This window comes from Meriones unguiculatus, chromosome 17, assembly GCF_030254825.1.
Source record: "Meriones unguiculatus strain TT.TT164.6M chromosome 17, Bangor_MerUng_6.1, whole genome shotgun sequence".
Classification (NCBI taxonomy): Eukaryota; Metazoa; Chordata; class Mammalia; order Rodentia; family Muridae; genus Meriones; species Meriones unguiculatus.
Window position 1 is genome coordinate 17,856,419 of NC_083364.1, and position 27,993 is coordinate 17,884,411.

At 60.5% G+C, this 27,993-nt stretch overlaps 1 protein-coding gene across 4 annotated transcripts; it reads left to right on the plus strand.

The window, feature by feature from the left end:
* The first annotated feature begins 15 nt into the window (after positions 1–15).
* On the plus strand, positions 16–27,386 carry Pip5k1c (phosphatidylinositol-4-phosphate 5-kinase type 1 gamma). Of its 4 annotated transcripts, XM_021636842.2 has the most exons (19): positions 16–214; positions 11,562–11,593; positions 12,076–12,168; positions 12,613–12,743; positions 13,379–13,496; positions 14,518–14,670; positions 16,136–16,435; positions 18,284–18,489; positions 19,232–19,315; positions 19,441–19,489; positions 19,974–20,058; positions 20,310–20,471; positions 20,691–20,829; positions 20,911–20,943; positions 21,280–21,381; positions 22,384–22,510; positions 23,337–23,414; positions 24,690–24,767; positions 25,173–27,386. In XM_021636842.2, exons 1-19 carry the CDS (start codon positions 121–123, stop codon positions 25,173–25,175), a joined length of 2,067 nt encoding a protein of 688 aa, XP_021492517.1. In that variant the 5' UTR covers positions 16–120; the 3' UTR covers positions 25,176–27,386. The 4 variants fall into 4 exon arrangements, with proteins under 4 accessions (XP_021492517.1, XP_021492519.1, XP_060227147.1 ...); XM_021636843.2 differs by lacking the exon at positions 23,337–23,414 and having other exon boundaries at positions 17–214; XM_021636844.2 differs by lacking the exons at positions 23,337–23,414; positions 24,690–24,767.
* Positions 27,387–27,993: the final 607 nt, after the last annotated feature.

The following is a 27,993-nucleotide window of genomic DNA, read 5'->3' on the forward strand; positions in this document are numbered from 1 at the left end:
CCGCCCCGGCGCGCCGGCGCTCCTCCCTCCGCTGTGGGGCCGCCGGCGCTTGTTGTTGAGCGGCGGCGGCCGAGCTCGGGTGCATCCTCGGGCCTGCCGCCGCCGCCGGAGCGCTCGGCCATGGAGCTGGAGGTGCCGGACGAGGCGGAGAGCGCCGAGGCGGGGGCCGTGACGGCGGAGGCGGCCTGGTCTGCGGAGAGCGGGGCGGCGGCAGGTAAGCCGGGTCCCCCCGCTCGCCGCGGTGACCTCTCCCCGCTCCCCCGCCGCGGCGCGGTGGCTTCGTCCGCTCGCTTCGCGCCGCGCTGCCGCCGGCCGGGCTGGTCCATCGCCGTCCCGGCGCGGGGGTGCGCGCCCTCCCATCGCGAACGGGAAGGGGGGAGCGAGCTCTCGGGTCGCGGAGGCTGCACGGCCCCGCCCGGGGATGCGGGGCTCGCAGCGCCCGGCCCGTTTTAGGGTACTTTGGTGGCACGGTGGATCCGCACCCGAGTGTGGGTGCGGCTCTTTATCCTGCGAGCCTGTGCCTGTAGCGAGCCCCGTTCACATGCTTGCGATAGCGCCGAAGGGGTCCTCAGGTTTGGAGGTCCAGGGGACCCGTTTAGGGGCATCGTCTTGCTGCAGGTGATGGGGACAAGCGAGTCTTAGCTGCCCGTTTGGGCGCGTGGCAGCTGGTTTTCTCACAGTGTGTGGGCTGCTGGAGCACCCTCATTCTGCTGGGGGACTCCTCCTGCGGACCCTGCCTGGTTGGTATGTCCTCCACGCGACCCCCATTCTGGGGCCACCATGCTGGCCTGTCAGTGTTGCAAGTGTCACCTTCTGGTCTCTTCCTGCTACACACCTCTGATCACCCATTCGTAGACCTCAGTTTACCTCTCTCTAAAACGGGGTGGGGAGGTAAAGGAATGATGTGATGCGCCTCCTCCATGCTGCCCTGGTGAGCGGATGTCCTGTCAACCCCCAGATGTCCCAGCTCCTTCTCCACGACGTGGTCTGCCATGCTGGCGGGGCTGTGAGGCCACCTAGCTTCCTAGTGCCCCCTTCTTGGTCGGGAGGGATGGCTCTGGGCCCGCTGTCCGCAGGCAAGACGGTATGCACTGCTCAGAGAGAACAGAACGCTCCCTTCGAGGTCACAGGAACTTTCCGGAATCACAAAACCCTAGGCTCTCTCCAGCAGCACCCGGTGGCTGACAACTGGTTAGGTCTCTGTGGACTCATTCGGGCTTCCAGAGATCTCGATGACTGTCCTTATCAGACACCAGGGAGGGAGGAGGAGCCAGGGAGCCAGTGGCCCCCAACCCCAGGCTCACAGGTCCTTCATGCCATCTGGAACCCAGTGGTAGCTCACCTGCCCCTTGCCGCCAACCACCTGCCCTCCTTCTCTGCTGTCACCTCCTGTCCTGGCGCTGTCAGTCCTTTGCCGTACTGGAGGAATTGTGCCGAGGACAGAGGGTCCCTTCCTCACTGTCCACCTTCTGGCCTTGAGTGTCAGAAACCTGATAGTTCTGGGCGCTCAGTTCCCACGGCAGGCTCGGCAGGCATCTCTTCCCCATGGGCCTGCTCATCCTCACTGGGGACTGACGAGCTGTCTGGAGGCGAGAAGGTCTGTCACTGTGCTCAGGACAAACCTGTCTCAGGCCCCAGGGCTATTCCTGGCAGAAGTCCTTTTTCCCCCGCCTGTGGTCCTGTTAAGAGAGTCATCCACACAGAATCGTGTCCTGCTCATGATCCCACCAGTCCCGCTCCTGGACGTGCCCCCAGCTGTGAAGTGGGAAGCCATCTGCATCTTCTCTGCCTTTCGGCTGGAGCTCCGGAGCCCTGGCCGCCTTAAAGTAGTCGTTGTTGCTGTTCCTGTTTGTGTTTATTTACTGCCAACTGTATACCCACCTGCATGAGTCCCGCAGCCTTCCGCTGTGGCTGCTCTGTCAGATGTGTGAACGTGCTGGCATTGAGTGTTGGTGTCCCTAGCCACGGGGGGATTGGAGGTCACAGGCAGGCAGAGCGAGGCCTAGCTTGCACCTTCCCAGAAGGCGGGGTGCTCTGGTGTCTCCCCTGCAGCCCGGCCAGCAGGCCATTACCTGCTCTGGTAATTTCCACCAATCTGATGGGAAGAAAACCAGTCTCTGCTGTCTAGAATCCAGTTATGTTAAGTCTCCTTGCTCCAGAGGCCTGGCCCACAAACTGCCTGCCTCATGTCTTCCCATGGCTGCGGGGGCCCCTGTTTGATTTGTGTGCGTCGTGTGGCTTGGGAGGGCTGGGCAGTGAGGACAGGGCTGTGACCTGCCTGGGCCGTGGTGTGAGCCTGGGCTGTGTTCCTACGCCTCATCGTTGCCAACCTGCCGCTGCCTCCTCCCCCAGCTAAAGTGGCGGTGAATTATGTCAGCGCTGCTTCTAAAATCTCCCAGAGTCTGCCCACGTCTCCTCCACCCGCTGCCTCCACCTGGTCCAGCTTCGCATCCTTCATTCCACTTCCACCAGCTCTCCCGTTCCAGAAGGAGCCCAGTTAAAAACTGGCTCAGGGCCCCCTCTGCCCACAACCCTGTCCTCCCCTCCCCCTCCCGCTCTGCCCCTCCACTCCGGCCACAGGAGCCTTTGTGTTCCTCCAGCAACCCAGCACCAAAACAGGGAGCCATTCAACAGGTATGTAGGAACTGCCGAGGTGTGCCAAGTGGCCAGGGCCAAGCGTGGTGGGGAGACTTAGTGACCTTGACATGAGGGTCAGAACTGTTGACCTTAGAGACAAAGGATTCAGGTCTTGTCTTAGATGTCATCTTGAGACGGTGCAGTTGGACGACTGCTGCCTCAGTCTCCCTAATGGAGAGAGGCTCTGGGGCCCTTCCTCGACAGACTGCTGGGGTCAGGATTCTCATGTGCAGCGAGCTGAGGCCCGGGGAGGGGCTGGACTAGTGGCAGCCCCCATGCTAGTTTTGTCAATAAAGTTTTATCAGCACACGGCCAGGCCCATCATCCCACAGGGTGCCTTGGGTGCCTTCCTGTTTGGCTGTGGAGCTGGGCAGCTACATTGGGACTGCTGGTCACACAGACCCGCACAGACTCAGGCTGCTTCCCTCCGGAGGTGTCTCCCAGACTCAAGTAGGAGCACACTAGATGGGGTCAGCCATCATCAAGGCAACATGAGGGTTGGGACCATAGGGGAAGGAGCTGCCTGGGCAGAGCGCTTGTGACTCTGGGCTCTGCCACACAAACCCAGTCCTCAGGAAGTGAAGGCTAGCCTTGGCTGCGTGCTCCAGGGGGTTGGTCCTCTCCTGTCTTGTGGGTCCTGGGGGTGCAATTCAGGTCCTTAGCTTGATGGCAGTTCCTTCACTCACTGAGCCATTTGTTTCTCAGTGCTCACCTGTCTTGAGCTTAACTGTGCCTGGTAGACTCGGGGCTGTGGGCGCAGGGTGGGGTGTGCTGCCGGGTGGGGGTGGAGGGCAGTAATGGCCGGGGTTGGGCTGGAGCTCTTGCTTATGGAAGGAGGCAGGAACCTGGAGGCTTTGGAACCTGGCCACCCAGAGCCCGGAGCTGCTTGTGCTCTTGTGTGTGTGCTGCATGCATGTATGAGACCCATGCCATGGCAGCCTGGGCCCAGTCAAGGCCACAGTGGCGTTGGTCATGGGCAGCTGTGTCCCTTGAGAATGAGTGTGGTGGCTGCCACAGGGGCGTGGAGAGCTGGGCGAGGGCTCTGGTGGGTCCCGAGCGGACTAAGAAGCAGCGGCTGGTTCCCAGCTGTTTTTCCTGCTGGGCCGAGTGGCCTTCCTGTACCCCATGCCACCCAGGGAGACCCTGCCACGGGATTACCCTGAGCCAGGAATTAGCTCAGAGCCGGTGCAAAGCCGTGGCATTGCAGGCTGGCAGTGCAGGGCTGGGCAGAACCGTAGTCAGCACAGGCCTTCAGGGACCTGACTCCCAGTATGGTCAGTGGCCTCGTGTGCCCACCTGTGTCGGGGCGCGTGTAATCCCCAGCCTGCACTGACAGGGCACTGGGTGGAGGAGGGCATGTCTCTGGCCCTCTGAGGGTGCTGGGTTTTGGGTGGTCCACCACACTGGCGTTAACCCTGCTCAGAGAGCTGGTACAGGCAGGGTCTGCTGTGAGGAGGGGACTGATGTGCTCATTGGGCAGGGTGCATGCAGAGCTCAGCCAAGGCCATCATGTCTGACGCTGAACTAGGTTTTTGTTTCTTTGTTTTGGAAGTCTTCTGCCACCTTCCTCCCTCACCTCCATGCTCCTGTGCCAAACACAACTTTGGCCTCATTTTCTGGAAACCATATTTTCTGCTTCCAATTGTGCAATCCTTTGTTGGTTTGTAGGAGCTCTTCGTATATGTGACACTTTCATCTGTGACACCAGTGTGCATCACACACTACACACCTCCTCTGGGGCCACCGACCATCAGCAAATCTTAGTGTTTCTGTTGTCAGGAGTGTCCATCTGTTTGTTTCCAGTTGGACATCGTAGAGAAAGAAATTCTCCATTTTGGGGTTTTAATCCACTTCCTTATTATTCTTGATCCCTCTTTTTGTTTTGTTTCTGTTGCACGTAGCCCAGGCTGGCTTCAACCTCACTATGTAGCAGAGGATGAGCTTAAACTCCCATTTTCCTGCCTCTGCCTCCTGAGTGGTGGGTGACAAGCCACACCTGTGGTGCCTGGTTGTGAATGGACCCCAGCTCCTGGCACATGCTGGGAGAGCCTCAGCCCCGCCCCCGTTTTCCTTTTTTTTTTTTTTTTTTTTTTTTTGAGCTGTGGGTTGGGGGCGGGGTTACACGTAGCCAGGCTGGGGACACAGAGCAACAAAAATGACCAGGACCTCTGCTCAGTGGACACTGTGCCCACGGGGGCGCAAGCACCTGACCTCGTGTCCTGCTGGGGTCAGGCAGGCCCTGTGTCCAGGACTTTGATGGCGGTTGCCTTGCCTGACACTCAGCTCTTCAGGGCAGACTGGATCCTTCCCTCCTCCGTCCACCGCCGGTATTGAGCAGTGTCCAGCTCCTTGAGGACCAGGTCATCCTGCCTGGCCTGGCTTCCTGTTTACCAGCACTGACCAATGGGGAAGCACAGGGTTTGCCTTGTGTGATGGGCCAAGGGGACAGTCACCCTGGAGAACAAGGGCCGCGGGGTTCCTTCTTGTGCCCCCCTGGGTCTCACCCCACTGCGTACCCCTGCCCTGCTGGTCTCCAGTAGCTGCCGAGGGCCTGCGGTATGTGTGGCCACCGGGACTTCCTTTCCTCTTGTTCCCAGGACAGTGGCAGGCTGAGGAGAGGAAGTGCAGCCCAGCCCTGCACAGAGCCCAGGCCTGCCCAGCCAGGAGGTTGCCACCTGCCCGGTGTTAACTGAGATGTGAGAGGCAGGCTGACCTCTGCACTCTCGAGGCTCTAGGTGAAATCCACACCCACAGTGGGTGTGCGTAGCCCATCGCTTAGGCTGCATCCCGTCAGCAGCAGCCAGCAACCCCCTGCTGCGCATGCCACTTCTCTCTCTCTCTCTCCCCCCCCCCCCCGCCTTTATGCAGGGTCCCGGGATGGGGCCAGGTTGCCGAACCCCCGAGCAGTATTAGATCAGAATTGTGCCATATCATTCCAGAATCTTACAGCACCCCATCCCTTCCTCGGCACCTCCTTGCATCCATGAATCCACTTCCTGTCTTTGGGTGCCCCGTCCGGGAGCCAACAGGATGTGAGCCTTTGTCGCTCAGAGCCTGGCTCCTGTTTGCGGCTGAGTAATACTCCAGCAGGGGATGAACCACCCTGGTGTGCCATTCCTCCGTGCGCAGATGTCCATCTCCTTCCCCCTCCCCGCTAGCTGTGTTCGGGAAGTCCCTAGGGAGTATATGCACAAGGTTTTGGGGTGGATTAATCTTTTCACTTCCCCTGGTGGCTGCCCGAGGGCGGATTCGCTGAGTGACAGAGAAACCCTGTCAAGCCAGGCTCCCCCACAGCCACCCGACGCTTCTCCCTCTCTGCCGGCTGCAGGTGGCTTTCCACAACAGCTTTACCGACTTCTTGGTTATTGTCAGTTTTTATGTTACGTATGTATTTATTACATTGCGTGTGGGTGTTGCCCCATGGGTGTTGAGGTCAGAGGTCAGTTTGTAGGACTCACTTTCCTCTTTCTACCGTGAGGTCCTGGGAACTGGACCCGTGCTGTCCAGCTTGCCAGCAAGCCCCTCACCCCCTGAGCCTTCTCGCCAGCTCCTGCATCTCTTTCCTGAGCACAGCTGCTCTAGAGGTGTGAGGAAGCGTGTCCCTGTGGGTTGTTTTGCTGTTTATTTCTGTGCGTGTGCGTGTGTCCTCCTGGGTTTGCGGCCACCCGTGAATGTGGGTGCCATAGATCCCCGGAACTGAAGATGCTGGTGGTTGCTAGTCACCATGTGGATGGTGGGAATGGGACCAGGCCCTCGGGAAGAACAGCCAGTGCCTTGAGTCATGTGTCCACCCTGTCACTGTGACTGTTCCTTCCGTGTTTGAGACAGGCTGTCATTGTGAGACTCAGGCTGGCCTTGAACTCTCCATCCTCCTGTCTCAGCTTCCTGAGGACCAGGATGACGGGTGAGGGCTGCTTCTCTTTCTGTGGCGCAGGGAGCGCAGGGTGTCCTCGTGCATGCTGGGTGAGCTGCGCCCCTAAATGGCCTCTGAGTCAGCAGCCCGCACGGGCAGGGCCTGCACCTGCAGGTGTCCCTGGGATGAACCGATGGAATCTCAGCTGGGACACGGCTCTGAGTCCTGCCACAGTTCACGCTGCAGAGATGCTTAGAGGATAAATTGACAAAATAAACAGCAATAGGAGAAAGGGATTGAGGTCATGGAAATGGAAGGTACGGGGCAGGTGAGGTCCCTGAGCAGCAGCCGGCAGCATAGAGGTGCTGGTGGCCAGAGCCAGGGACAGAACCAGCCATGCAAAGGTCCTGTGGCAGAGATGCTGGCTTGGGGCAATGATGGGGACAGCATGTGGCAGGCACCAAGCTCACTCACATGTAGGTTCTGTCTAAGCCAGAACAGAACACCCCATCCAGAATGCCCAGCAGGAGGCTGTGTCCCCAGGGACCAGTTTGATTATCAGAAAAATGTGAGGCCCTCTGGGGGTCAATAGACTTGGCCTCCCGGCAGCAGCAGACCCTTGTCCTGTCCCTCCCTCCATCCACCCCATGCCACTGGGTGTGTGCTGTGTGGCTTCCAGGCCTCCCAGTGCTCAGCGTCCTACCCAGCACTGTGACTTGTTTTCTTAAGATATTAAATCTAGGTCCTCAGCCCTCCCTGTCCCCAGTTAAACTCTGAGGGTTCAGAGGCCAGGCATCTTCCCAGGCTCAATGGGTAGAGCCCTCACCTGGCTTGAGCCCCCAGCACTAGGGATAGAGGCATGAGTATCTGTGGGTTCAAGGCCAGCCTGGTCAACAGAAGTGAGACACTGTCTCAACATCCACTTCTTGCCCACCATAGGACACGCCATCTTGCTCTGTAGCCTAGGCTGGCCTGAAACTCATCTCACTGCCTCTGATTCTGGGTGCTGAGATGATGGTCACGGGCCACCACGCGGGGCTGAGTTCTTGAGACCAGGCTCTTGTGCAGTGAGCAGCGGCGCAGTGGGTGGGGACAGCGGCCCTCAGGGCCCCATGGAGTCCAAGGGTCCAGTGCTGCCCCGCTGTTGATGGCGTGGGATAAAGATTAACCCGCAGAGAGGGCAGCAGGAGCTCTAGGGCCCGAGCGGCTGCTCCACTGTGGTTGGCAAATTTCTTCTTTCCCACCATGGACCATTCTTTGTGGCCTGTTGTGCTGGGTGGGGCAGTGCACAGGGCCCAGTTACCCTGGGAGTGGGTGACAGGACACACCGGTAACGTGGCATCTTGCTCTCCAGGAAAAGGTGGTCGCCTACCCAGACACTGGAGCTTTCCATGAGACAAGGCCAAGGCTGACTGTGTAGCTGAGGATAGCCCTCCTGAACTGTAGGTCCCATACCCTGTGCAGGCTGCCAGCTCAGCGTTGCTGTTGCTTTGCTGCAGTCTTGCATTTAGCCTTGGTGACATCATCTCCCCATGTCCTTCTGCCTCAGCCTCCTGAGCCCTGGGACGGTGGATTTACGCCACCAGGGATGGTCCCTTTCCTGGCTTGAGATAGTCTTTCTTTTCTCCTTCCTCCTCCACCTCCTTATCTTTCTCCATTCGCTTCTCCTCCATCTCCTCCTCCTTCGCCTCCTCCTTTTCCATCTCCTCCATCTCCTTCTCCATCCCCTCCTTCTTTGTCACCTCCTCCTCCACCTGCCCTCCGACTCCTCCCACTCCAGGTCTGCCTTTGTTTCCCCCTCTTGTCTCTTTTCCCTGTCTCTGCAGTTCTGGGGATAGAGGTGTCAGGCTGTGTCTGAAGTGCGTGGCACCCAGCCCCTCTCTCAGTAAATTGCCCCTGCTGTTGGAGGCCCATGTGGGCCAGGCGGCTCTTCACGTGGGACTGTGTTGTTCAGACAAGGCTAGGGTTCCCAAAGTGGCTGGAGGAAAGAGAAGCGTGCTGAGTGCCCTGGGTGTCCCCAGCTACACAGGGGTCACAGGGCGGGTGGGCATCCATCTGCACAGAGCAGTGCACACTGGTCAGATGGCGGGTGGGGGTGCAGCCTGAGGCCCTGTGCACCTGCCTGTGAGGGGAGCTAGGCTTTTTCTCTCAAGCATGAAGAGACCACTGGCCATCGCCTCACGCGCTGCCAGGGTGGCAGCTGGGACTAAGGGTTGCGGCTGCAGCTGGAGGCCATCCCCACCTGCCGGGTCCACAGGCTTCCAGATGGGGGGGAGTGGGTGGCTCTCTGTGAAATGTCTGGCTCTGAAGCCTGCACACAGCGTTCCCTCCCTGGCCACTCAGGGTCCAGGGCCCCAGCTCTGTGACAGGAGGAGTATGCGGGTCCCAGGAGACCACCCTAGTGGTCACAGTGTTTATAGATGTGGGCACTCACTTGTGTGCTTTGACTTGGGGACCTGGAGCTACAGTTGGGGTACTGTAGGGTTCGCTTATTTAAGGCACACACCTGTGCTCTTCAGGGCGATCTCGGATTGTATAGCGGGGTTATCTGTGTAGGTCTAGAGCATTCCGTCTCTGAAAGGCAGCCCCCGTGCACGAATGCACTGCCCTGTGTTCTCCCGTCCCGGGCACGTCCTGTCACAGAGCCTACACTGTGTAGCCTTCCTGTCTGGGTCCTCAGTGTCAGGTTCAGATCCTGTTCTTGGCTGTGTGATACTCCAGTCCATGGGTCAACAGGACAGGACCGCGTGGAGTGGAGTGAGGGATCCCAGCTGGGCAGCGTGTGCTCTCTCTATCCTTGAGGTCTGAGCACAGGCGCCACGTCGGTCTGGTCTGTGCAGCGGGCTGCACGCCACGCTTGGTGAGTGGGCTCGTCACTGCAGATAGCTCTTCGGCAGGCCTCGCCGCGGCGTGGAGAGGCACCTGGGGCTCCCGTGGGCATGTGTGGCAGGAAGTGTTGGGCCACCAGGACCACAGGCCAGGTTTTCCAAGGCTGTCTTCCTCCCTGATGAGGCCTCTTCCACAGACAGAGCAGGGCCAGCATGCGCTGCGGGGCAGCGGCCACTGGGCCCTTAGCAGCTGAACAACAGGGTGGTCCAGCATGACCGGGGGCATGTTTGAGGGTGTTGATCAGTGTGGGGCGGAGGAGCTACAGAGGACACAGAGGACGCAGCTGTGCAAAGGCCTTGGGGCAGGATGGAGTGAGGGAGAGGCTTGAGCAGACTGGAAGGAAGCAGGAGGTGTCTGGAAAGGAAGCACTTGGTGTGACCCGCCTGCAGGCGGCAGTGGGCCGAAGGCCGCCTCTTCCCCTGTCTCTACTTCCTCCTCTCCTGAAGGCAGAGCGGAGGCCCGGCCTGGCCGCAGTGTCTGTTTCCTGTCCATTTCAGCCCCTTCCCTTCTTTCCTGTGCCCGAGGCCTGTTTTTCCTCTGTTGTGGGTTGCAGCTGGTATGACCCTAGTTCACTTGTTCCCTGCCTCAGTTTCCACAGCCACCATGTGGGAAAGCAGCCCCTGTGGAGGGAGGGCTGGGTGCAGAGGAGGAGAGCTGGGATCTACCTGTCAGTCAGTTAGCGGTTGTTGAATGGAAGAACCCAGAGGAGGAAGCAGCTGAGGTCTTGCGAGCAGGACAGAGAGCGTGGCTGGCGGGGCAGGAGACAGCTGGGAAGGAGTGTCCGCAGGAGATGGGCACTGCCAGTTTTACAGAGGTTAATGGAGCAGATGGAGTGGCCTGCATGGCGTCCCCAGGCAGGGTGCGGTTGTAGCCCTGTGACAGGCTGGGACACAACTTCCAATCTGCCCAGAGAGATTTGTAGACTTAGCCAAGGTCACACAGCTTTGGGAAAGCAGACATTGGCGTTCAGGTTGAGGGGCCGTTGCGTGGCCCCTATAGGTACACTCACGTGCCTGGGTGCTGCCGGCAGGCGTGGGCTGACTGGGCCTCAGGCACTGTGCCATAGCCAGCTGGTGCCCCTGCCTCCCCTCCTCCCTGACTATTTTTAAACATAATTTCCTGGAAAACGGGGCTGCTCGCTGAGAAGAGAATCGGCTGAGAGGAGAGCACATCTGAGCTGTGTCAGGGCCGCAGAGGGGCGCTGTCCCCCTCCTGACTGTGACCCCAGGGTCCGTGTTTGTTCTCGTGTTTCAGCCAGTTCGGGTGAGCTGGCAGGAGGGGAAACTGAGGCAGGAGCCCATGGTCCAAGGGAGTCTCAGCTTGGCTGTAGGCGGGGCGAGTGACTCAGGATCTCGGAATGTTACCTGCAGCCCTGGGAGCTGCTGACAGCACAGCTGAATTTTCGCTTCCAACCCCCCTCCCCCCATCACAAGTTCTAAGAAAATTCTGCCACAGTGTGCCACATCCACAGATCGGTCCGCTCCCGAGGCAGATACTGGGTCAGCTGATAGAACCTTCCGCTGGCCGCCCAGTGCTGGCCCATCGTTGCGGCTGAATGGTTGCTCCCTGTCACCCGTGTGCAGCCACCCATGGTCCCCGTTTCCAGTCAGGGTCAGGATCAGAGTGTCCTGGGGCCACAGTGTTCCTGGATCCAGCTGTGCCTAACATCTGTCCCAAGCCTGTCCCGTGAGCGGGGAGCTTGCATTGCTTGGCTCACAGCGCCGGTCTCCCCCAGGACCCCACAGTGACACTGGGCTCCAGGAGGTAGAACCACACCGTCCCAGCAGCTCGCTGTCCCCCCCCCCCCCCCGACACCGGCTGTGACCACCTGAGTGTCTCCGGTCAGGCCTCACGTCCTGTAGCAGCGGGCCAAGGCTGCGAGCGCTTGTCTCTCTGAGGCACCGCCTTGTGCCCCAGACACTAAACCAGAGTGTTCGCAACAGAGAGGCAAAGACCACATCGGCCTCTTGAACCCCCTGCAAGTGCCCGTGACTGTGTGGGCCTCCACCCCTGCAACCCCAGGCACCCCAGCACCGACGCACACACACTTCACGGTCCAGGGAGATGGAACGTGATTGAAGGAGGCGTTGGCCTAGACCTCTGGCATCCATGTGCACATCGAGCTAAAACAATAATAATAATAAAATAAAGGACAGCTACTAAAGGTGCCCTCCCTTTCCAGGTATGACCCAGAAGAAAGCAGTCCTCACTGAGGTGAGTCGTCCATCCGCGCTCTGCGGAGGCAGGTGCCTGACCCTCAGCCCTGTGTCCTCAGGCTGTGCACAACACTTTCTGGGCCCAAACACTGTTGTGTGTCTTGGGAGGAAGAGCAGTGGCAGATGTTGGGGGGGGGGAGGGTTCTATTTAAAGCCTACCTGAGCCTGGTGTCTAGTACCACGGCCTGGAGTCTGAGAGTCCTGGGTCCATGGAGAGGAATTGGAGGCCTTGTCCCCCAGGCTGAGGACCGCTTTTCCTCAAGCCCTCGGAAGGAAGGGTCCCAGGAACGCCCCAGAGCCTGTGGGGCTGCGGGAGCCCGGGCTCTAGTGTCCTGAGGGGGACAGGGCTGGGCTCCTGGGAGCGGTGGCCCCCTGGTGGCCGGTGTGGAGAGCCACAGGCAGCTCACAGCACCAGTAACCTGCCTCCCCAGCCCTCTGACCGCTTTCCCAACCTAACTGTTCTTGGTTCCCATCCCCCAGGCCCCCTCAGCGATGGGGCAGCCAGGCCCTGGCCATGGGAAGAAGCTGGGCCATCGAGGCGTGGATGCGTCTGGAGAGACGACCTATAAGAAGGTAGGCGGGGGCTGGCCTAGATGGCCAGGCAAGGAGGGCCGTGCAGACACACAGGCCCTCCCGAGCCCCTGGGCCCCGCCCTTTTCCCATGGCTGTTGGTATAGGTTGCTGAGATAGGCAGCACCTTTGAATACGATTTTTCAAAAGTGTCCAGCTGTCAGAGGCGTGAGACCGTCCCTGCTGTCCTGGTCTAGAGCCTTGCTGCCCTAAACAGAGCCCACTCACCCCATGACAAGTGGCTGCCCGCCTGAGCCCCTGCACCCACTAATCGCTTGCCGTCCTGGAGCCACTTGCCCCATGTGACCCCTGCTGGGGAAGGTGGCTGTTTGCTGGGGAGAGGCTGAGTCTCGCTGCCGCCGCGCGTCCACACTGCGGTGGGTGGGGTGGTTCTGCACAGCACAGAGAGGCCCCCCCAGGGTCTGATGCCAGCAGTTTTCCCCGCAGACCACCTCGTCCACCCTGAAGGGCGCCATCCAGCTGGGGATCGGGTACACAGTGGGCAACCTCAGCTCCAAGCCGGAGCGTGATGTGCTCATGCAGGACTTCTATGTGGTGGAAAGCATCTTCTTTCCCAGGTAGGCCGAGGCGCCCCGCCCACATGGCTGGACTCTGTGAGCCGCCTGTCACTGGCGAGGCCGCCAGTGCTCCTGCCTTCACATCAGTGTTTCAGCAGCGGGAGGGAGGAGATAGATGTACAGGCATCTGCCCCACCTGCAGCCTGATGGCCAAAGCTGGTGCCGCGGCCACAGCTGCTGGAGAGGCTGGACTGCCTGGTCTTGCTCTGCAGCGTCTCTGCCCTCAGGAGTGTCCTCAGAAGTGTCACGGGCCCCCATGCCAGTGAGATAGGGAGGAGGCTTGTGGGTGACATGGCTCAGTCTCAAGCATGTGGTTCTGGGTTCTGGTCCCCAAACCCATTCGAGAGCCAGGCCTGCTGCCTGTCTGTAACATCGTGCAGGGGAGGCAGGGCATCCATGGCCCGTTTGGCCATCAGGAAATACGGTGGAGAGGTTTTCACCTCTGACCCCCACATGCACGTGTGCATTCAAGGGAGGGAGGGGTGATCATTAGGGTGTTTCCTGAAGCCAGTCACAACATCCTCACTAAGCAGGGACCCCAAGTTGTTTGTGGGGTTGTGCATGGAACAAATGGGAAGAGGCACCCCAAAACACCACCATCCCTCACAGCCATCCCCCTGCGTCCTCCTCCGCAGCGAAGGGAGCAACCTCACCCCCGCCCACCACTTCCAGGATTTCCGCTTCAAGACCTATGCACCTGTTGCCTTCCGCTACTTCCGGGAGCTCTTCGGCATCCGGCCAGACGATTACTTGGTGAGTACATCAGTCAGTATAGCCAAGTAACAGGCTGGTCCTGGCTGGAGCCTGAGAGTGGCAGCTGCGTGCCTCCTCCTGGGGCGGGAGTGTGCGCTTCTGCTGGGTTCTCCACGCAGATGCCAAGGCACAGAAGTGGAGACCCCCCCGCCCCTTTGAGGACACACCTCCCGGTGACCTCACATCCTCTCCCGGAGCACACACTGGGCAGAGGCCTTCGGCCATGGGATCTGGCCTGACCCTGCCACCCAAGGCCTCCTTGTGGCAGCCTGCCCTGTGTGCTCTTCATGGTCCTTGTTTCCCGGCTCCTGTTGAGGTGGCACAGGTTGCAGGGGCCGTGGATTCGTCTAGAAAGAGCAGCTGGGGCTTCAGGCCCGGGGCACCTGTGCTTGAGAGGCTCTTGAGGAAAGTGAACTTGGGGCGCTGTTGACAGAGGTCGGAGTGGCCACAGGCACAGGGCAGGCACCTCAGCTCCCAGGAGGGTCCTGCACCACCCAGTGACCTTGAGACCACATGGCCAGCAGTGCGGGGACAGGGCCGCAGCCAGGGGTGGGCGCCGCTCCTCCCAGGAATATTTGCAGCTCAGCGCAGTGGGTGGGGGAAGGACAGACAGATGGCCTGGCTGGGGAGCGGCTGCAGCTTGGCTGAGATTCGTGTCCCTCCCCATGAGCATCCTCCCTGGAGTGTGGGCAAGACAGTGACTTATGGAGGAGGGTGGGGAGGGAGGATGGCCGAGGGCCGTCGTAGCTCACGGCCTCCACATTACAAGTTGCCCATGAGCTGGCATGGCTGCTGGGGTTCTGGAATCGTGCTCAGGATGCAGGTGGGAGTAGGTAGGAAGGAGAGAGGTGTGCCATCGTCACCCAGTTAGCGAGCAGTCCTCAGCTGGAGGGAGGCTGAGGCCTGCCACTCGGGAGCACGCCCAAGCCCATCCTGCTCTGGTGACCAGCGAGGCCTCCGTTTCCTCCTCTGCACCCTGGAGTACGGTCCCAGAGCTCATGTCTCCACCTCTGCTCTCCAGTACTCGCTGTGTAACGAGCCTCTCATCGAGCTGTCCAACCCCGGTGCCAGCGGCTCTGTCTTCTATGTCACCAGCGACGATGAATTCATCATCAAGACGGTCATGCACAAGGAGGCGGAGTTCCTGCAGAAACTGCTTCCGGGCTACTATATGGTGAGCCGGGGGCGGGGGGGGGGGGCGGGGGGGGCGGGGGCGGGGGCGAGGGCGGGCCTTCCTGAGCCTTCTTCACAGGCCCCGGGCAGGGGAAGGCGTGTGGGAGTGCCCACCGCCATCCTCCACCTTGCCACGGCCCTTGGCCTGCAGCAGCACCTCTCTCAGATGCCCAAGGGACAGGAGAGCACTGACTCCCAGGCAGACTCGAGGGCCCCTCGTAAAAGGCCGGCCAGGCAGGAGCTGTCTCTGCCCTTGACTCGTGCAGGCCTAGGGACTCCCAGCCCAGGACGAGAGCCTCATTAGTGACTTGGCATGGCCTGCTGCGATGGGCTGGAGTGTCAGATGTGACCACCGTAGGGTAGCTCAGCACAGACTGAGTGTGACTCAGTTTCCCCTCTGAGGCATCATTCTTCCATTGAATGGTGCCCAGGTGAGGCCCTAGGTGTCCTGAGCTCAGGGGCTAGCAACTGTGTTCCTAGATGGGATGGGATGGGAATTCTGGCCTTGAGAGACCACAGGAACACTCCAGGCACGAGGTAACTGCAGCGGAGAGCAGCTCGGGGGAAGGCGCCCATCCCCAGCCCAACACACTGCACTGCACTGCAGGGGAACACAGAACAAGGAGAGAGATGCTCCCTGACCTCCACATGTGTGCTGTGGTGTGCGGCCCTGTGCGTGTGCACACTGCCACACTAGCAAGGGACAGGGTGCGCCATCCACGCTTTCACCGTAGCTGCGGGCTGAGTCAGGCGGACCGCACAGTGAGACACTGCCTCAGAATCAACGTTAAATGTGGGTGTGTGGCCAGGCCTCTAATCTGCAGCTCGTGGGAGGCAGAGACAGGCAGATCTCCGAGCTACAGGCCAGCCTGGCCCATGCAGTAGTCAGGGCTACACAGTGAGGCCCTAACTGCCAAACAAACAAACAAACAAACAAACAGCGGTAATGGGGATGGGAGAGGTGGCCCAGTGGTTTGAGCGTCAGCTGCTCTTGCAGAGGACCCAGATCTCAGTGCCTAAATGGCTTCTCCCAGCTGCCTGCAACCCCAGGTCCAAGGGATCTGACACCCAGTTCTAGCCTCTGGGCACCAGAGACACACAACGTGCATATTGACGCATGTAGGCAAACATCCGCAGAAAAATAAAAACTAGAAGAGAGCCGGGCAGTGGTGGGCATGACGTTCGTCCCAGCACCCGGGAGGCAGAGGCAGGCGGGTCTTGAGTTCGAGGCCAGCCTGGTCTACAGAGTGAGTTCCAGGTCAGCTGGGCCTACACAGAGAGACCCCGTTTCAAAAAACAAAACAGGAAAAGAAAGAAAAAGGAAAGACAAGGAGATGAGAGGGTCAGGAGGGTGGAGCCCCTGCCTAGAATGCCCCAGTGAGGTGCTGGGGGTGGAGGGCGGGGGGGCGCTTGAGAAGTCACACCATAGCCGCCACCCGACAGCCCCCTGTGCCCTCGCCTCACAGAACCTCAACCAGAACCCGCGCACGCTGCTGCCCAAGTTCTATGGGCTGTACTGCGTGCAGTCGGGAGGCAAGAACATCCGTGTGGTGGTCATGAACAACGTGCTGCCCCGTGTCGTCAAGATGCACCTCAAGTTTGACCTCAAGGGCTCCACGTACAAGCGCAGGGCGAGCAAGAAGGAGAAGGAGAAGAGCCTGCCCACCTACAAGGACCTGGACTTCCTGCAGGACATGCCCGAGGGGCTGCTGCTGGACCCCGACACCTTCGGGGCCCTGGTCAAGACGCTGCAGCGCGACTGCCTGGTAAGCCCGCCGTCACCCCGCAGCCGCCTGGGTGCGCTGGCGAGCCCGGCCCGCCCAGCGCTCGGGAGGCTGAGGTAGGAGGACAGGCGGGCTGGGGATGCACTCAAAGCTAGGGTAGGTTAAACATAACCTATCCCCTCATAGAAAATGAAGAGGGGCTGAGGGTAGCTCAGGGGTTAGTGCCTAGGTAGCATTGGGGCTGGTTGGCTGGAAACAGGGCTTCAGAGGGTCGAGGCCCTGCCCACCATGCTGGAGCCCTGAATTCCATCCGACCACTACAGAAACCAGGTGGTGGAGGCAGGAGGGTCATCCTCAGCTACATGATGAGTTTGAGGCTAGCCTGGGCTGCGTGAAACCCTCTCTCAAACATAAGGCAAAGCAAAGTACTACTTGTGAAAAAAGCATGAGGGCTCTGCAGCATGCTCACACATGGTGCCGTGGCCACATGGGTCAGTGCTCAGTGGTCCTGAGTGACCAGCATGTGAAGAAAAGCTACTGCCTTCCAAGGATCCTGGAACAGTGGGGCGTGGGGGGTGGGGTTTGCAGCCCAAACAGCTGTGGCCACACGCGCCTGTCATTCTAGCCCCTGGGAGGCTGAGAAGAAGATTGCCACATTTTGATACATAGTGTGAAGGGTCACATACCCCAGGCTGGCCTTGAACTCCCCACCGATGACCTTGGCCTCCTATCTCCACTCCCTGAGTGCTTAGATGTCACCTGTGCCCACCACACCCGGCATTTTGGTTTTCATGTGTGGGTTGTTTGTTGTTGTTTTAGATACTGTCTTACTACGCAGCCTGGGCTGGCCTCAAAGTCACAGAGACTCACCTGCCTCAGTCTTTCAAGTGCTAGAATTAAAGGAGTTCACCGAACAAGGCCTACCTAAAAGCACTTTCTAAGTCTTGTGTCTTGCCGAGATGAGGAGGAGGGCCCTGTTAGGACCAATGAAATGATGATGCACACAGATTTTATATGAAAGGTTTATTAGATGGAGATGAAGAGAGAGAAGGAGAGAAGAAGACATGATAGGAGGAGGGGGAAGGAGGGGCGCCCCGCCAGAGAAAGGAGAGAGAGCAGGAGAGCGCGAGAGAGTAAGAGGGCAAGAGAATGACTAAGTGGTGGGTTGGTCCTTTTAAGGTGTGGCTACCTGGCGGAGGACACTTGATGACATCATAGGTTGCTAGGCAGCCCAGAAGCAGGATGCCTAAAACTAACATTCCTCCCTTTTTCTATAATTAAAAAAGGAGGAGCTTGGGCTGCTTCTCATATAAAGCAAGTTAAAGTATATAAATGTAGGTTCATTGGACGCAGCCCTTGTTTGCCATGCAAGGGGGTAAGAGAGAAAAAAAGTAATAACAACGAAATGTCCAGATTACATGTTGAGGAGGAGGGAAGCTCCTGCCCTGGAAAGTTCAGGGTGGGGGGTTGCCGGTAGAGAGTTGCCAGCCAGGCAAGGCAGCAGGTAGGGACTGAGGAATGCTGGGAGAACCTGCAGCCACTTGTCCTGGGCCTGAAGCACACCAGGCCCCATCAGCGATCAGCACCCTGTTTTCTGAGCTTGTCCACAGCTCTCAGGCTCCCTGAAGGAGCCGCTCAGGCCCCTCCTGCCTCTTCTGCCTGTGCTGAGCTGCGCTGGCTTCCAGCCCCAGGACACCCCCCCCCCCCCGCAGGGGCATCTAGCACCTCCTGGTCCACGCCCTAGATCCGGGAGAGAACCCGGACCTTCTGTCCCGGCCAGGCCACCACAATCCGGTGCCAGAAGCCCCGGGTCCCCGTTAGGTCTGGGTTGGCAGCGGCACTGCCTGTCCCTGGCTCCAGTCCCCACCTGTGGCTGACCCACGTCTCCAGGTGCTGGAGAGCTTCAAGATCATGGACTACAGTCTCCTGCTGGGGGTGCACAACATTGACCAGCGGGAGCGGGAGCGCCAGGCAGAGGGCGCCCGGAGCACGGCAGACGAGAAGCGGCCGGTGGCACAGAAGGCCCTGTACTCCACAGCCATGGAGTCCATCCAGGGCGGCGCTGCCCGAGGGGAGCCCATTGAGACCGATGACACGTAAGTGGGTTGGTGGACCGGCTGTGTAGTGACGGGTCCTGGCCCCAAGGGGGCAGTGAAGCCTGATGTGGTGGCACACCCTTTGATCCCAGCACTAGGGAGGTGAAGGCAGGAGAATCTTGTGAGTTCCAGGACAGCCAGCGCTGCATAATGAGACCCTGTCTAATAAAAAGAGGGAGAGTGGCTTTGCAGTGGCCATCAGGAGACCTGCACGACCTCCCCTCATCATCCAGCCCACCCCCATGGCCCTGACGGGGAAGGTCCCTGCCCCTCAGAGTTCTGACTGTGCAAAGTCTCCAGAGTGGGGAGGGGTGAGGCCCGGTGACCCTGGCTTGGCCTCCCAGAACTGTTGGCCATGGCTCTGTCACGTGTGGAGGGAGAAGAGCAGAGGTGCTATGCAGCCGCCACCCCTCAGCTCATCTTGGCTTTTGTAGGGTCTGCGTGGGGCCCCGAGGGGACCAGGTGAGCCTGCGCACCCTGTGTGGAGTGAGCTGAGCCTGTGGAGCTTTGGGCCGCTGTGGCATCGAGGGGGGTCACTAACTGGCCTGGGTGTTAATGCCCTCTCGGGGCAGGCCTGGGGCGTTAAGCTGAGGATGTGCGAGGCAGCCATGCCCTGCGTGCAGTGTGCATGTGCATGGGGGCGTGCCGTGTCCGCTCAGCCTGGGCCCCAGGGCAGCTGCCGGCCTCCCAGTCGCCCCGGCACGGCCGCCCCCGGAGCTGTGGACCTGGCCTCTCTCCGCAGGATGGGCGGGATCCCTGCCGTGAATGGGCGCGGGGAACGGCTGCTGCTGCACATTGGAATCATCGACATTCTGCAGTCCTACAGGTGTGCACCCCTCCGGGCCACGCCCCTGCCTGTCAGTTCCTTGGGTCCCTCCCAGCCCTGCCCTCCAGGCTGGCTTTGCCAAGCAGTGGCTGACATTCGGGGCCTGCCTGTCTGTCCGTCCCCAGGTTCATTAAGAAGTTAGAACACACCTGGAAGGCCCTCGTCCACGATGGGGTGAGTGTCACTCCTTCACTGCACCCGGTGGCCCTTCGCTGAGCAGCTCAGGCTCCTCAGGGTCTGTCCTGCCCAGGGAGGCCAGGCCTGTCACCTGTCCGGGCCAAGATGGACAGGGCACAGACAGGTGCCGCACAGCTCGTGGCTGGCCTCTGGCCCGGTTTCCACAGGAGTACTTGGAAGGGTGTCATTACGTGATCAGCTGCTGGGGTCCTTGCACCCACAGCCCCTGCCTCAGGGATTCTTACTTGTTTAAGACTGCACACAGACTCCAGGCCCAACAGGGAAGCTCCTCAGGGTCATTAGGAGGACCTAGGCGGAAGCTTCCAGAATGTGCTGAGGTCAGGATGGAGAGGAGAGGTGGTGCACGCCTGTGATCCGCTCACTGGGGCCTGAGGCAGAGCCTGGGCTACATCATGACCTTGTGTCGGTAGCAAGTAAGGGGCTGCTGCATGATCTCGTCCCCTCCCTGCTGTCTCCCTAGGACACTGTCTCGGTCCACCGGCCCAGCTTCTATGCCGAACGCTTCTTCAAGTTCATGAGCAGCACGGTCTTCCGGAAGAGTTCCTGTGAGCCACCACCTGTGGGAGGGGAACGGGCCAGAGAGTCCCAGGCAGGGATGGGGGAAGAGCGGGCCAGCCAGTGAGCCCAGTGAGCCTGACCTGCAGCCGGGCCTGGGTCAAGAGACAGGCAGCACCTCCCAGATCACTCTGGCGCGGCAGCAGGAGACAGGACGCAGCCAGTGAAGGGGGGAGAGTTGCCTCCAGAAGCCATGGAACTGCAGCCCACCCCACTGAACCCTTGCCCCTTCTCCCTGCAGCCTTGAAATCCTCCCCATCCAAGAAAGGGCGTGGCGCCCTGTTGGCCGTCAAACCCCTGGGGCCTACGGCCGCCTTCTCAGCCAGCCAGATCCCCAGCGAGAGAGAAGACGCTCAGTACGACCTTCGGGGGGCCCGCAGCTACCCCACCTTGGAGGACGAAGGTGACCTGCCAGCCTCAAGTCTGGGCACCCAGGAAACCAGCCCTCGAAGGAACCTGGGCACCTGGGCTGGGGCATGTGACACCTGGAGGTGGGGGAGGTGGGGACATCTGCAGGCTCCCGGGAGAGGCTAGGGAGGGCCAGCGCATCAGGCCTGAGGCGGAGCTGAGTAGCCGGAGAGAAGGGCTCAGCCACACCAGCTCCTGCTTGCTGCTCCCACAGGCCGGCCTGATCTCCTGCCCTGCACCCCACCGTCCTTTGAGGAAGCCACCACGGCCTCCATCGCCACCACACTGTCCTCCACCTCCCTGTCCATCCCAGAGCGCTCTCCTTCAGAGACGTCAGAGCAGCCCCGGTACAGGTGGGTGTTGCTGTCTGGAGCCGGTGCTGGGAGCAGGCAGGCTCTGACAGCAGGGACCCATCACCTGTGCCTCCCCCACAGGCGGCGTGCGCAGTCTTCGGGCCAGGAAGGCCGGTGAGCCCCCTCTTTCCCCGGGTCCCATTTCCCTGCCTCAAAGGCAGCAGCGTTTGGCATTGAGCTCCAGGCTCCACCCACAAACACTGCAGGCCTGGCTGGCTTTTGGAACCTTCCGACCCTCCTACACGTCAGTCCAGACACCGGAGCAGTGCCCAGCTCCCAAGCTTGTGGGCCACTGGCCACATGGTCACCCACCCATGCTGCCCAGGCCACAGCAGGACCCAGCAGCAGCCCCCAGGCCCTTGAAGCCCCAGGCTAGGACTCCCCGGGACCACGAATTGCATGCAGCTCTGGGTGCCCTGGAGGATACTGAGGCTGGGCCACCCCCTGCAGGCCCCAGGAGGAGCCCCACATGGAGGACCTGCAGAAGATAACAGTGCAGGTGGAGCCAGTGTGCGATGTGGGGATTGTGGCCCCCAAGGAGCAGGGTGAGGGGTGAGTGCCCTCCTCTCAGGGATGGTGATGCCAGGGCAACCCTCCAGGGGGCACCGAGGGACGCCTGGTGGCCCACCGAGAACAGCCCACCCAGCCCACCCAGCCTGCTCTGTCAACACAAGGAAGGCCCCAGGCTGAGCTGCCGAGGGCTGTGACACCTGTCACCTCAGCAGTGGGGAGGCAGAGGCCCAAGGACGCTGTCTGGCTTACGGTTTCTGTTGCTGCAGTAAGCACCATGACCATAAGCAACTTGGGGAGGAAAGGGTTTACTTCTGCTTATAACTGTCAGGTCACTGCCATCGCTGAGGGAAGTCAGGGCTGGAACAGGCTGAGGCCATGGAGGGGTGCTGCTCCCCGGGGCTCCTTCAGCCTGCTCTCTTACACATCCCAGAATCACCTGCGGCCAGACCCTCCCACATCAGTCAATTAAGAAAGTGCCCCCAGCTGGGCATTGTGGCGCAAGCCTTGGTGCCAGCACTTGGGAGTCAGAGGCAAAAGGATTGCTGTGAGTTTGAGGCTAGCGGCTAGCGAGCCCAGGACAGCCAAGGCTACATAGAGAAACCCTGTCTTGGGGGGAAAAATAAAGAAAGAGAGAAAATGTCCCGCAGGCTGGGGATGATGGCACAGGCTTTCATCCCAGCACAGGGGAGGCAGAGGTGGATCTGGTTCAAGGCCAGCCGGGTCTACAGAGTGAGCTGCAGGGCATCTGGGCTGGGCTGAGAGACCCTGTCTCGAAATAAATACATAAGTCAGTAGAAGAAAGACTGTCCCACAGACTGTTGTCTGGAAGATGTGGGGCGCTTTTCTCCGTCATGGGTCCCTCTTCAAGGGTGACTGGCTTGTTTGCGTTCACAGAACCAGGCAGCACAGACGGCTATGTGTTGAGGCCCTGTCTCCAAAACCAAAAGTGGTGTCCCCTGAGGTGGGGAGGGAGGTGGTAGGCCCAGGAAGGGCTGGGAAGGGAGTGCACAGAACCACCTGGGGCTCCACCACTGTCTCCAGAGCGGAGGTCCCCCCATCTGGGGCGTCAGCTGCAGCCACCGTGGAAGTGGACGCCGCTAGCCAGGCCTCAGAGCCCGCCAGCCAGGCCTCGGATGAAGAAGATGCTCCCTCTACAGACATCTATTTTGTAAGTTCCTCCGAGCCCCTGTGGCCGTTGTGCCCTCGGCCTGTGGACAGTCACACCTGCTTCTGTGTCTGGTGTGCTCACTCAGGGTGGCAGAGCCATTGCTCCTCTTGGCCATGGGCAGACCTGAGCAAAGACTGAGGCCCTGTGTCTCTGGGAAGCTGGGAACCCTTGAGAAAGCTCTGTCCTTCTGGGGCAGGCTCTGTTCAGGATACTGGGTCTTGGGGACCCTGTGAGTGACAGGAAGGCCCCATGCTGCCTGCTCAGTGAGGTGGGACATGGCGCTTCGTGGACAAGGCTAGTTCTGCCCAGGCGTTGGGGATCTGGGACCATCCATGACAGCCACCCCCCACAATCCACTACAGGGAGAAAAGTCAGCAGGGTCGCTGGCCCAGTAAAGGGACAGGCCCACAAACAGGTCAGAGCTCAGCCGCCCCTTGGGGTCAGCTGGCAGTACCCCAATGCTGTCTCTTGTCCCTGGTGCTCCAGCCTCATCTGGGGTCCTTACTGCTTCCCCACTAACTCACCCGTCTACGCTGCTCCACTGAGTCCCTAGAGAGCGCTGGCCCGGCATATGGTCAGCTGTGTTGGGCCCGAGGATGGGCATGTGTTGCTGGTTTTGACCTGGAAGTGCCCAGGGGTGCCTCCTGGATTAGGTTCTGGCCTCACTGGGTCCCCAGCCCCGACCCCACCTACACGTCCTGCTTCAGTTGCTCGCTCCTGCCTGCCCTCCCGCTCAGCCACCTGCCTGTGTCCCCTGCCTGGTTCCCGCCTCATCCTCTGCCCTCTCCTCTCTTCCTTCTTCCCGCCCGGCCCGCTGTGTGGCCAGTTCGCTCACGGGAGATACTGGCTTTTCTCTCCCCGTCGTCAGCAACTGCGGGCCGTGACACCAAGCCACACAGGCGCTGTAAGTGACCTCAGCCCATCACGCGTGGAGATGGGGCTTCGGAACACGGCACCCCACACCCTTCTCTCAAGTGACTGAGGAAATCAGAGCTGTAGTGTAGGTCAGCAGAGCCCCACCCAGACCAGGTGTACGCTGTGACCTGAACACCGCTCATTCTCAGCCACCCACCTGCGGCAGGAGCTGAGACCCTGGCCCACCAGTGTCACGAGTAGGGGACTTAGCATCAGGTGTTGCTGAGCCCGGGGCTGTGGGAACCAGTGAGCCAGGCTCGGCCGTTCCCTCTAGCATACTTCACACACAGGAGGAGAAACTGAAGCCCACACTATACAGGGAACCCGGTCCGCACAGTCCCCATCACATCACTGCCCAAGCCACCTCCCAGTACACGTGACTGGACCGGAGCAGACGGACTGGGCCTTGTAGCTGGGGCTGTTACCTCCAGATCGACAAGGAGTGCCAGGCCCAGAGAGGCTGGGTTTCCTGCTCAGGGCTGCACGGCATTGCAGTCGCAGGAAGAGCACAGATGTGGCACGCAGCATTCACCCCAGCTTTGAGAGGTGGAACCAGGACTGGGACTGCATGGAATCAGGGGTTGCTAAAGTGGGGGGAAGGCTGCCCTCTTCAGGGCAGACTATGTTGAACACCATGCAGGAAGTAGACCTTGGGCGTCTGCTCAGGTGAGCCTGGCTGGGCTTTGATCTTCCCTGCCCAGCACCGCCAGCCGTGCCGCCTGAGGCCCTTCTGGGCCCCACTCCCGGACAGCCAGCGCTCCTTGTCCTGGGAAGCCCTGCAGGGGTCAGGTGACACCCAAGCTCTGGGCCTGTGGGAGCCCGCCGAGGCTCGGCTCCAGTGGCACTCATGCGGGAGCCATGGCCTGTCCCTGCACCCACACTGCTCAGCGCCCCACTGCTGCGGGCGGGGGCAGCCCAGGGGCTGGCCAGAGCAGGGAGGGCCTGGCTCCGCTGCTGGCTGGACAGGTGGGGACCAGGGCAGTGGGGCAGATGGGAGGATACGAGAGGAGACGGGGGGGAGACCACGGCCCGCCCGGCGCCCACCCCTTCCCGCCTGCGCCCAGCTTCACTAACTGCTGCCCGCTGCCACCCGCCGCCGCTGCCCCAGGGCCGAGGGTTGGGGCAGGTGCCCCTCACAGAGGGAGCAGGGAGTGCAGCTGCTCCCCAGGGTTGGGGTCCCCCTCTTTTACTTTCTGTCTCTTCCTTCTGCCTGTCTGCTCCTCGCCCCCTGCTCTTCTGCACCCCTCCTGCACGCGCTGCACAGCCCACCGACGAGAGGAGCTGGGTGTACTCCCCGCTTCACTATAGCGCGCGGCCCGCCTCCGACGGCGAGAGCGACACAGTAAGTCCCCAGGCAGGGCGGGAGGACTAGGCCGGAGCTCCTCCCCTCCCCGGGTGACTGCCGGCCCTCCTCCCTTTGGTGACGCCTCCTTTTCCTCCGGCTCCTCCCTCCCTCTGGCCACCTCCCTCTCTTCCTCTGGCTCCCTTTATCCAGCCTCCTGCCCGTAGACTCTTCACGCTCCTTTTTTTCCAACTCCTATCCCCACCCCCCGCCCCCGCCCCAACTCCTCCGTGCCTTCCTTCCCGCTGCTCTAGCCACAGGCATCTCTCTGTACGCGCCAGTCCCTCGGCCCAGGAAAGCCAAGCCTGGCCTCTGGGCCACGCCCACCGGCAGCAGGAGGCTTAGCGGGTGGCTGGGCCCCACCCGGGCTCCACCCTCCCTCATCTAACCTTTTGGTCTTTGCAGTAACTTCTATGCAGCCCCCAGTCTGGAGCCCAGCGTCCTTCTGCTACCCCAGCACTTCCTGGAGGCGCTGCCCCCCCGACTGGGGCCCAGAGCTCAGCGACATCACCCTGATGGCCCTGGCCCGACCTCTTCTCGCCCTCCCCGCTGTCGGATGCCAGCGGCCAGGCCCGTCCCAAGGATAGCTCGGCCCACCATCTGCCGCTACCTGTGCCTGTTGGGGGCCGATCCTGTATTTATTTTGGGTCCTTTTTGCACGGGAGGGGACACAGGAGTGAGTTTCTCGGAAAAAAGGACAGAAAACCCAGGAAGGGGCTGCAGCCACCAGTCTTGGTGGATCAGGCTCTACATGTCTCGATACTTTGAGGACCCAGGTGGTTCCAGTAAAGCCCACACACTCCAGGGCACTTGTGGAGGCCTGCAGAGGGGACAGGCCCTGGAGTCTTCGCTTGCCATCCAGGTCTGTGCTCCTAAGTGGCTGCCTCACCAGCCCATGTGTCACCTCAGGTTTGGGGCCCAGGCAGACCAGGACTAGCCATGCCCTGTGCACTTTCTGCATCTGTTTACCGGCACTGGAAGGATGTCCCCCGCGCACGAAGTCCTGCGGCTACAGTCCCCTGATGCTGACTGCCTCTCATCCCCCAGAAACCCCCGAGCAGGGGCCGTGGGTCCCCCTCAACTCCCATGGAACTCTCCTCAGAGCAGATCCCACCTCAAGAAGGGCACAGCTTGACTTGAGGTCCTCCGACACCCTGGCCGAAGAAGGTAAGGGAGATGGTGATGTCACGACCACAGCTAACTCTGTCCACCAGAGTGCCAGGGCGTGGGAGCCGTCTCCTCCCCGGGCAGACCCCAGTGCATTGGGAACAGCCCAGTCATGCCGGGTCCCTGCGTTGTGGATGCTCCACCCATGCTGGTGCGGTAGAAAGAGTCAAGCTGGGATGTTCTGACGGCCGAGCAGCAGCTCCGGTACACTGCCTTTGGGTCAGCCGCATGGGCCTCTCAGGCTGCCCCTTCAGGGACATGTGGGTCAGGACCTGGCTGGCTTACAAGGACTGCAGCGGGCTAGTGGAGCAATGGGGAGCCTGACACAGCCCTTCCCTCAGGAGCCAATTTCCATCATGGCAAGAAAGGATGCTGCTGGGCCAGGACCTCTGCTGGTGAGGGCCACAGTAGGAGAGATGGCCTGTCACGTTTGTGTTAAGTCTCAAAGCCCCCTTCAAAGGTCTGCATCGCTTGCTTATGGAAGTCCTGTTGTTTTGGGACCCACAAGTGAACGTGGCTGTGGTGAGCCACTGCTGAGAGAGTTAATTCAAGGGTTGCAATGCAAATTCAGGCCTTGCCTAGATCCTGCTGGTCATAGTGTCACATCTGTCATCCCACCACTTGGAAGGTTAAGGCAGGAGGTTTGTGGCAGGTTCCAAGCTAGCCAGGGCTACAGAATGAAACCCTGTTTCAAGAGGGCAAAAGGAAAACACAGGGCTGGCCCTATCACTCAGTGGGCAGAGCTCACCGAGCCGCATGCGCTCCACGGTCCATCCCAGCATCTCGGAGCCCAGAGGCTTGCATGCACACGACTTGCATGCCTCACTTGGAAGGTGGAGGCAGAAGGAGCAGGGGTGCAAAGTCGTCCTGAAACCCTCTCAAAAAAAAAGAATCTGTAAATATTTTTGTGACTCCCCATCCTGTGCCCCATATCCTGTTCTCTCCAACGGCCGCTATCGCCCCAGCGTGGACAGCGAGTGAACTGTACTGTAAGGCTCTGAGGCGCCTCCAAGGCTGATGAGGTGTCCCCCTGGCCCGCCTCTGTCCCCTCAGGCCATCCCAGCAAGGCCCTCTTCTGCCCCACACCAACCTCAGTGCAATATGCCCTCCCCGTGGGGTCCCTTGGCACGGTACTGTCTCCGCAGTTCTTCGTCTCCCACCCCCACCTCCTCAGACTCCGGTGGTTAAAACTCACACCCTCACCCCGTCCTGTTTTTATTGCTGAATCCATTCTGAAAACTACAAACCTCGTGTGTCTTACTCATCGGGGCGAGGGCTTCCCGGGTCCTCAGCCCATGCGGTCTAGTGTGTGACAATCCAACCAGGGGACCGTGTCCCTCCAGTGCAGCCACTGCTGGCCATAGCCAGCCTCTGTATGCAGCCCAGGTTCCCGCCCACCCGCCACAGCCCCTCTTTTTAAGTTGGGATCTCTAATAAATCTAATGAATAACAGCTCAGTCTCCGATGATTTCATGGTCTGGTGAGATGGGAGAGCTGGTGAAGTCGGTGGAGAGGCATTCCCTCAGTGTCTGTCGGTGGGCGCTCCGAGGAGCGTCTCCTCGCTCTGAGCCCGATGGGATGGATTCCCAGCTCGCAGACAGCTTCCCTCTCTAGATTCTCCACAGCTGAAAGCACCGCGTAACTAGCTGACCGGCGGCACAGGAAGCCGACCCACCCAGTGTCAGGCAGGCTCCTTTTCTGTCCTGTTTCATTAATCGCGGGCCGACCATGTTCCCAGGCTGGCCTTGAACACCCAGAGCATCCCGCGACTGCGTATTCAGTTCCGTATTTCATTTTTCAGAGCTTCACGCGGCCGACTAGCTTAGGCCCCGCCCACTTTGACCTCGCCACTTCGGCGTTCCCTTCCCGGCTGGCCTCCCGCGCAGCGTCTGGATTCATCGGCCCCTCCCTCACATCCAAAAGTTTCCGAGCCGACTCCTAAGCTCCGCCCACCGGGGTAGGACCCGCCGCGGGTTCGCCTCCTCCTCCTTCGAAGGCCCGCGTCCTAGGCTCCACATCCCGCCCGTACCCATTCCCAGTGTCCGGCTACGGCCGTCCA